This window comes from Magnolia sinica, chromosome 15 (assembly GCF_029962835.1).
Source record: "Magnolia sinica isolate HGM2019 chromosome 15, MsV1, whole genome shotgun sequence".
In the NCBI taxonomy this organism is placed as follows: Eukaryota; Viridiplantae; Streptophyta; class Magnoliopsida; order Magnoliales; family Magnoliaceae; genus Magnolia; species Magnolia sinica.
Window position 1 is genome coordinate 72,734,658 of NC_080587.1, and position 9,822 is coordinate 72,744,479.

A 9,822-nucleotide genomic window follows, 5' to 3' on the forward strand; every position below is an offset into this window, starting at 1 on the left:
TTTGGAGTAAAGCTTATTAGGGACCATCCTGTTGCTCGTTGTTTTCGACAGTTTGGTCATGTGGTAAGTGTGGGCATGCCAGAACTGAATTTGCAGATCAATTCAAACCGAACAACTATGACCCCAAGAGTTGAGATAGTCAAATACGTAGTATAGACCAAGATCTGATGAGATCAGTTGCCAATTTAGCTACTTGCTCAATGTGTAAATAAGATCAGGCAATATTCAGAGAGTATGGTTTGTCCTCTTATGATGGGTTACACTTTTGTCTTTCGTATGAAAGGACTTTTCAATACATATAAAAGAATAAACAAGAAGGGAGTTCTTATAGTCGATCGCGGGGAATGGCTGCGAAGAACCTTCCTAGACAGAGAATTGAATCCAGCGTACGAGATTAGACTCGAATTGCAGCTAAAGTTACTAGCTACTTGATTATCATTACGGATTACACTACATAATGTAAACAACAAATAAAAAGTAAGGAATTACACTATGTAATGTAATTGATTTGAAAGAAAAAGTAAAGCTATTACACTAAGGAATGTAAAATAACAGGTAATTGAAAGGATAATTTGAAAGATAATGCTTGGGTTTGATTGGATTGGTATGAGATCCTTGTTATTTATAGTCATACCCTGGCCATCTAGATCCTTCTCACGTTCTGACGGTTGTTATAATCGTTCATCACTACATGACTTTCTTTACTATTGCTCTTATCATTTGTCTTGTAACCCCTTCTAAACAATTGCTCTTCCATCGGCCACTTAAGCAATGTCGTGGCATCGCTGGATGTGCTCCAGCTGTACTATCGTAGATTCTCTTTGTATATCTCCGTAGATTTTCAAATATACCATGCAGATCCATACTGATTGCACGTAATTCATTTTAATTGGTTCTCGTAGGAATTAGCGACGATGGGGATGAACACACCTTATGAGGATTTGAGGCTTATCTTAATCTACCTATATATACACAAAATCTTAGAGCGATTTAATAAGGGAAATGTAAAACCCATTGAAATCCTCAAAGAAAATATTACTAAACTAGACAATAAGTCATGTCCTCTAACCAATGCTAAGAAATAGGCTATATTCTCAATGCCTTATATGAGTTGTGCTAGATAATATACGTTATGCTTTAATATAAAGTAGATACTAAAGTAAATATAGTCTCATTGGAAATGAGTTGTCAAATACATATTTTGTTATTTTAAAATAATAAAAGACTTGATGTTGCACTATGAAAGCCCAAATATCATACTTGAGCAATTTGCATATATCATATAAGATAACAATTGAGAGGAAAGTCAGCTACAAGCTATGTATTCATGCTTAGAGGGGGTGTATCAACTCCCCACCTTTAAAAAATAATAATAATAATAAATATATAAATAAATCTAATCTTTACGATGATGTACATTGCACAACTCAAATGTCTTACACGGTGAGAGGCTTTCCATGTGAGAACCTAGCACATTGCATGTATTCTTGAAAGGCCCTATTCTTCAACCCCATTATTGTCATTCCTCGTGAGAGCCAAACAGGATATATTACGTGTAATTTAAACAAATCTACATAGTGTATTTGGAGATTTGAAAATATTTCTTAACAAACAATAGCAGAATGTATCAAACAATGCCTCATCAATGTCTAAGCAGCCGATGAATAAGTAATCGTAAAGGAATGGTTATAAGACAAATGACCAAAGAAGAAACAAAGAAAGCCCAATAGTAGCGAATGGTTATTGCAACTGTCAGAACATGCAAAGGATCCAAATGATTGGATTAAAGATATAAATAGAAAATGAATGCAAAAGAAAAATTTCATCTCATACTAACTCAATCAAATCAAACATTATCTTTCAATTATCCTTTCAATTACCAGTTAATTTACACACCATGGTATAATAAATTATCTTTCCTCTCAAACAAATTACATTCCTTAATGTAATCTTTTACTTTTCAGCCTACTATTTACATTCTGAAGTGTAATCCGTAATGGTAATCAAGTAGCTAATAATTTTAACTATAATTTAAGTCAGAAATGTGCTTTGCAACTATTTCTTACTACAGACAGTAAGAATTCATTTATTATTTCACTTTATCTATATTAAAAAATCCTTTCATGTGAAAACTCATTTCATACTGAAGTCAAAAAAGTGTAACCCATCACCAAATGACAAACCCCACAACCATATGAATATCACCTAATCAAATTTTCATGTTAAGCGAGTTTCCTAAAATATGGGTGGCATATTTGTTCCGTTCAATTCTGTGACGTCCGCACAGGTACAGCGGAAAACAACGACAACACCGCTTGCATGTGAATCGTCTCTTTGTGGAAAGCGTGCATTGAAGAGTACTACATGAGCCGTGACTCTACATCACTGTCAGGCCAACCTATAGTTTTCGGCAATAACTGAAACTCGAGTACACCTTAGAACTGACAACCCACGCGTGGGCCAGATCCACCTGTGGTCCAAGATCTACCAGTCTAAATCATGAGTATGGGTACGTATGATATCCAGAGCTTTCAACTGTTGGGACCCACAATGGATAGGATGTTTGCTAAAGATAACATTGTTTGGGTGATCATAGCGATTGATTCCAAAAATCTGGATGATTAGATGTTGAATCGGAAGAAAAAGTATAAAATTCATGGTTGGGATCATCTGACTAATGTGATTCTTGAGTGATGACTCATCCACAATAGGATAGAACAGATGAACGGTCTGGATATCCAGATGCGTGCAACGTATATACAGAAATTGAGTGCATGATGATAATTTTAAATGTTACATCTGAGCATTGGACCTATGGATTCAAGGACGGAAAACGCAGTGCAACTAACCTCTCCTCTCCAACTAACCTTCTTAAGGCCTTTTGAACATTCGTTGGCAGACGTGCCAATGTGGCATAGATGTGTGAGATCTGGGCCGTTCATTACGTGCTATCCGCACACGGCATACCATGACCTAAAAATAAGGTAGGTCTGCCTGTTAGGTGGTGACAGACATGTCATTGAAAGTGGGCCATTGGAACTGCCCATTTTCCTTGAACATGTGGGACCCATTTAATTAGTGGAAGGGCCTGATTTTTTGGGAATACGCATGATTAAAATGGGCCCCACTTGATGAACGACACAGATCTAAGATCTCTCAACGTGCGGACGTGTGCATGCCCACCTTTTTTCGACCACCACAAATTCTCACGAATGCCTGTGAACAGGCAAGAGTTGGGAGCCCAGCACTCGGACTCATGTAAATGGATCATGCGCGGCCCTATTGAGAAAGAAATCGGAGGACCCGGATTGCGTCCTACCCCTGCCTGTCTCCAGCTGGGAACGGGCAGCAGCTTTGAGTGGCCACTGTGATGTATGGTCTCATCCACACCGTCCATCCATTTTTTTCGTATCATTTTAGGTTATTAAATAAAAAATGAGGCAGATCCAAGGCTCAAGTGGACTACACAATGGAGATTAAACTCCTACGGTTGAAAACTTCTTGGGGCCACAGAAGTTTTGGATGGAGCTGATATTTGTGTTTTCTCTTCATCCAGGTTTATTTAACTTTTTGAATAGGTTGGATGGTAAATAAAAATCACAGTGGGCCCTAGAAAAGTTTCAACGGTGAGTATCATTACCACCGCTGCTTCCTATGGTGTGGTCCACTTGAGCCTTTGATATGTCTCATTTTTTTTACTTATTTGTTAAAATTATATGAAAAAAATGGATGGACGGTGTGGATAAGACCCATACATAGTCGAATTGCGTAATGAGTAACTCAGCAGGCTCTTATTGTGCTGAGTAAACTCTGTTGGGCCCACTACTGTGAATGCATGTGGTTTATCCACACTGTCCATCCATTTTTCCAGTTCCTTTTAAGGGTTGATCATAAAATTGAAAGTATCCAAAGCTCGAGTGGACTATACTCCAGGAAGGAAACAGTGGGAATAATAATTTCTATGGTTGAAACCTTCCTAAGGCCCACAATGATGTTTATTTTTCATCCAACCTCTTCGTAAGATCACAAAGACAAAGACATGTATGCAGGTAAAAAACAAATATCAGCTTTATCAACATAGACTTTTAATTCACACTGTTTCTAGTGGTGGGGTCCACTTGAACTTTGTATATGCTTCATTTTTGGACCAAAGCTATAACATTATCTGTTAAAAATTACGGACGGAGTGGATAAAATACATGAATTACAGTGGCCCCACAGAGTAGTAGCCATTGGTTGAGATTTAGCAAGAAAATTGCTTTACCCGGCAGCTGGAATCATCTTCCAATCAATGGGAGTTTGGTAAAACGTATGGATCTTGTCAAATGTCAGAACGGTTTGATTGAGGTGCATGCATGTTGTATATCCACCATACAACGGATACCATGAGACGGACGCGGACCGGGTACAGCGCATGCCTAACGGAGGGACGAGGGTTGCCTGTAGACTTGATAAGGGGCCCACCATAATGTATGTACTTGATCCATGCCGTCCATCTATTTTGCCAATCATTTTAGGGCATGAGCCCAAAAATGAAGTAGATCCAAAGCTCAATTGGATAAGACAACAGGATACATTGGGGATAATGCAACCGACGGCTGAAACCTTCCTAGTGCCATTCATGATGTTTATTTTCCATCACACATTTGGATGAATGAAAACATAATGAGCTTGATCCTAAACTTCTGTCACCCCCAACAATATAGTATGCCTCCAATCCCAACCGTTTCCTATGTTGTGGTCCACTTGATAAAATGGATGGACGGTGGATAAAATACATCTTATGGTGGCCTCACAGATCCAGGTTACCGAGGCTATTTCGGACTTAGATTTCCTCCGAAAGCCTTTTGCGTGAAGTTCCTGCGGTGGAAAACTAGGTGGGGCCACCTTAGGGCCCGTTTGGCCGGTATTGGAAGGGACTGGATGGCATTGGAAGTTAAATCCCGGGATTGGCCAGGCGTGCCAAACAGAGTCGGTGATCTGATCCCAATCCCATGGATCTCAAGACAATCCACTGACAACACCATCATTACCTTTAAATCCCATCCAATCCACCTTAATCCGTTCAAATTTGCCTGGACGTGTTTGGTTTGAGGGATTGGAAGGGATGGGAAGGTTTAATCCTGGGATTGGCCGGTCGTGCCAAACAGACTGGATATAGCAATCCCATGGATCTCAAGACAATCCACTGACAACACCATCATTACCTAGAAATCCATGCCATCCACCCTAATACCATTCAATCCCTTCCATTCCACCCGGCCAAACGGGCCCTTAATGTTTGTGAGAAATCCACCCCGTTTATCCATTTTGTGAGCCCATTTCAGGACATATGGCCAAAAAAAGCCGGATCCAATATAAAAGTGAGCTGGAAAAATCCTCGCATCTACAGGTAAATTATTCGTGGGGCCGCAGAAGTTTTGAATCAGGATAATATTTGTGTTTTTAGTTCATCCCAGAAGTAATTACGTTATGAACGGTATAGATAGCATGTAAACATCATTGTTGATCCCATGGAGGTTTGGACCGTAGGAATTTCCCTACCCACCTTTTCCTTTGGTATGGCCTACTTGAGTCTTGAATCCTGGTTATTTTTGTGCAGTTCTAAAATAAGCTTACAAAACGGATGAACAGTGTGCATGTATAACAAGCTTCACGGTGGGCCCCACCTGCTATCTAATTAAATCTTTAGCATGTTTGTGGGGGAGAGAGGTCCCAAAATCCTAACGTAGTGAAAGGCATATTCGTGATGCAAATTGCCTTGATATGCGTGTGACTATACCCAACTGAAAAAGTTAAAGTTATCGTTGTCCAAATATACCACCCCTAAGTTGGCCTTGTCAATGAATAAGAAACTTAAACTGAAAACTCTATTTCCTTTACAAACTGAAAACTCTATTTCCTTTAAACTGAAAAGAGCCTGGGCTGGCTTTTGGGGCTTAAGGCTTGCCTGAATCTGTATGTTCCCTGTTATATAGTTCTTTATTTTTTGAATGAAAGTTTCTTTTCTTAAAAAATTAAAAATAAAATAAAATAGAATTCACATGCCTTTTCCCCTTGTCGGGAATTGATTCCCTAGTGTCTATGTTTCATAGGTAATGTTAGATAATTCCCTAACCCTTGTGTGCGAATCGTTGGGAATTCACAAGACCTTGCGCTAGGAGAAAACCAAATTTTATTTGGTTGGTGCATGAAGTTTTCTGGTGAAACTTGGAAAAAGTTTAAAATCTTGTTTTGATTCCCTGTACTTTTCATTCACTAGCTTTTTATCTAGGGTAAGTCTTTTTAGGAAAAGCTAGGGAGTGAAATTCATGGGAAATTTATATACCAACATAAAAGTGTGAGTTTTATTTTTTTAATTTTTTTTTTTCCTTTTTAAGAGTGTAAGGGGTCGTTTGGCACCGTGGAGTGGAGGGGATTGGAGGGGTTTCAATTCCCCTTAGTTGTTTGGCAACATAAAGTAACCGCAGTTTCAAATCCAGGGGGTTTCTAATCCCCTCTTTGAGGGGGTTTGCAATCCACGGTGAAAGCTTGGATTACACCTAAAATCATTTAGGTAGTTGCCGGTGTAACATGTGTGTCACTCTACACTATCATTTTGTTGGGCACATGGCCCACTACTAATGATCAGCACCGTCCAAACATTGTCCATGTAAATCAGCACCGTCCAAACATTGTCTAGCACCATCCAAACATTGTCAACATTAATCAACGATTAAAAATTGTTGGTTAGTCACTCAGACATGATCTTGTGCTTGCAGTCCATCTGAGACTTGGAATTTCATCATTTTCAAGCAAAGCATATATTTCAGCGGGCTTATCACAATCATAGTGTCAAAAATTATATATCTCACTAATTAGGGATATTAAAGTTGATTTAGCAAGTAAATTCAAACCCTTGTAAATATATCATACATAGGTATTTTTGAATTAAAGTTGATCCACACTCCAGGGTGCCAAACACATGGGGAGGATTGCCAATCCAAGGGGTTTCCAATCCTGGGGGTTATGAATCCAGCCAAATCCACGCTCCCCGACAGGCCCTAAGCACAACACCTCTTTTATTACCTATATATTAAAGGCGAACCTCCCCAACAGGCCCTAAGCACAACACCTCTTTTATTACCTATATATTAAAGGCGAACCTCCCCAACAGGCCCTAAGCACAACGCCTCTTTTATTACCTATATATTAAAGGCGAACCTGCTCAAGAAAAACAAATAGAAACAGAAGAGCCCACAATTGGGTGAAAAAAGAAGAAGATAAAAGCCTACGTACACTCTAGCTAAGAATTACTAAGCCAAGAAATGTAAAAACCAACAACTAAACACTCCCTTAGGGTGCATTTGGTTGAACCAAATATCATGAAATATCATTCTACTGGTGGATAATTAGTCTAATTTAGTACAAATGACCCCCCCTAAACATCATTAGATCTCTTCCAAACAAGTATTTAAGGATGCAATTTCTAGCCCTGATGCTACATTATTACTTGCAAGAGAATCTCTTCCCCTCCCATCATCAAGCATTACATCACTCAATGAGAAGGGATAAACATTATAACATGAGGACAAGTCATGGGCCCCATCATCTCCACCAATCACATTCTCCTTCATTCCAGGGTCACCGCAAAGCTGCGCCAAATCAGAATCTAAAACGTCCCATGCTAGAAGCTCCCCCATATCAAAATCCATCAAAAAATTCAAGGAATCATCTTTGTGGGGAATGAACGTCGGAGATGGTCCATAACACATGGGCTCCATATCTTTCTTGATCGTTTCGTCTTGTTGCGGCAGTAGAAAAACCTCCGTGCATCGTGTCGCCTTGGTTCGAATCACTTGGTGGGGTTCATTCACTTTGGGTCCCGGCTTGATCGGTGGTTCCGCGGAGTCCTTATTCTTCTTATTCTCATCAAGTTTTTTAGGGTTCACTTGGGTGGTCAGTTTAATGGACTGGGCTTTCATCCTCTTACTCAATTTCGTGTTCCAATAGTTCTTGATTTCGTTGTCTGTTCGCCCAGGCAACCTTCCAGCGATGATTGACCATCTACAGAAATGTAAAATCTCAATCACTCCAATAAGGGAATGTAATATGGCAAGTGGTAACTTGTAGATATCTGCTGTTATAATAGAAATGTAGTATGTTTTTGTAAAAGCTTGTAAAAGTATAAGCATTTGCAACCTTCTGAAATAAGAAGCTACAAAACAAAACAAAAAAAAAAAAAAACAAAAAATCAATGAGCCTAATCGCCCATTTGGACGAAACGCAATATTTGTTTCATAAATGAAGATTCCGCTTAAGAAATTGGAGATTTCAGGTGGATGCGGTAGAACGAGGTATTTGTCTTCAAACCTTGTGTTTCTCAATGTGTCCAAACAAACCCTAATTTTCTTAGTTTATATTAAAATGTAGTTTGTTCTTTAAATACTTCTAAAAAACTCTTAACACTTGTAATTTTTTGCTAAAAGCAATTACGAATAGAGATATGATCACATGCAGTGGTTTTTGCTGATCTTTCCAACACTCCTTTTCTCGCCTTGCCACCATGTTGCATATATTGAATTTCTTATAACATATGCAAACGGTATGCCTCAAAATGGAATCACCTGTCAAGAAACACCATGCCAAAATCGCAAATTTATGACGGATTTTGCAACGGACATAGTAGATTGAGTCTGACCATCAGCTGTAGATTCATTGAAAACATTATGTCCCAACCGATCGATGAGTATACTGGCCTGATTTTCAAACTAAGTGACTTGATATGTCAGTGGGTAATCATGAAACCTGAAAGAGTTTTTTTTTTTAAAAAAAAAAAAACCTGTTTCCAAGGAGCTTATGGAGTCTGATGATCAGATCTTCCTCATCAGTGGAAATATTGCCCCTCTTGATATCTGGTCTCAAATAATTCAACCACCTAAGCCTGCAACTCTTACCACACCGATTCAAACCTACAAATCAACCCTTCTACAACATTAACAAAAACCCAAGATCCAAAAACATAAAAAGAAAATAAATAAATAAATAAATTGAAAAACCAAATTACTTCACCTGCTTTCTTAGCAAGGTCTCTCCATTTTCCTTCTCCATGTCTGTTAATGTAATTACGTAGGATTCTATCTTCCTGAGCAGACCATGCTCCTCTATTGATTCCTACCTTAGAGCAACATGGTCTTCTCCCCATCTGTCTATCTATCAATCTATAGTAGTCTTTCTTTCTTGGTAGAGTTTAAATAATCTACAACTTCTCAAGGCCTTTTTGAGGAATGTGTTGCTTTTGGGGTTGCTTGCTAAGAATATATCATTTATATACATAGAGTCCGTTGATACACTGAAACCAATGTGTATATTTAAACGTGCGAATTTATTTATTTATTTTTTGTTAGTATGTTATATATAAAAATTAAGTTCCCACAAGGTCAATACATTTTCAGGTGCATCGCTTGTTCTTGGCTTTGTCTTGGCATGAAAGGGACTTTAGGGATCACCATCCTCGTAGTTCGTGTTCATATGTGCATCTTATAATTTAAAAAAAAATCGAAAACCCAACTAGCTTGAAAGTGTGTATATTCAAGTTGAGTAACTTGGACAAGTTTCTGGAGGCTTTTCTTTCAATTTATTTTCAATTAATTTTAACATTTTAAATAAAATAAAATAGTAGTGTTGAGCCTTCTTTTTTTTTTTTCTTGTGCTTTTGTTGAGTTGGAAAGAAGCTTTTTTTTTTCCCTGGCTCATCGCTAATTTAAGTGTTTTGGGAATCCTAAAAAATCTGTTTGATTGGAGTCAGACTTGATTAGTTAGGCCAAACTTTAGACTTTTTAA

General features: G+C 38.4%; 1 protein-coding gene across 1 annotated transcript; it reads right to left on the bottom strand.

Annotated features, from left to right (window-relative positions):
• Window positions 1-7,408: 7,408 nt before the first annotated feature.
• Window positions 7,409-9,269, bottom strand: LOC131227944 (transcription factor MYB1-like). The gene is made up of 3 exons (XM_058223765.1): window positions 9,052-9,269; window positions 8,822-8,951; window positions 7,409-8,046 (listed from the first exon to the last, which is right to left on the bottom strand). The coding sequence occupies exons 1-3, from the start codon at window positions 9,182-9,184 to the stop codon at window positions 7,431-7,433; spliced, it is 879 nt and encodes a 292-aa protein (XP_058079748.1). The 5' UTR covers window positions 9,185-9,269; the 3' UTR covers window positions 7,409-7,430.
• Window positions 9,270-9,822: the final 553 nt, after the last annotated feature.

Bases quoted from the DNA above. Each gene is read 5' to 3' on its own strand.
- LOC131227944 (XM_058223765.1), bottom strand. From the start codon at position 9,184: ATGGGGAGAAGACCATGTTGCTCTAAGGTAGGAATCAATAGAGGAGCA. The intron at 8,952-9,051 runs GTGAAGTAATTT...GTTGATTTGTAG, and splicing joins AGACCTTGCTAAGAAAGCAG to GTTTGAATCGGTGTGGTAAG. The intron at 8,047-8,821 runs GTTTTTTTTTTT...ACATTTCTGTAG, and splicing joins CATAAGCTCCTTGGAAACAG to ATGGTCAATCATCGCTGGAA.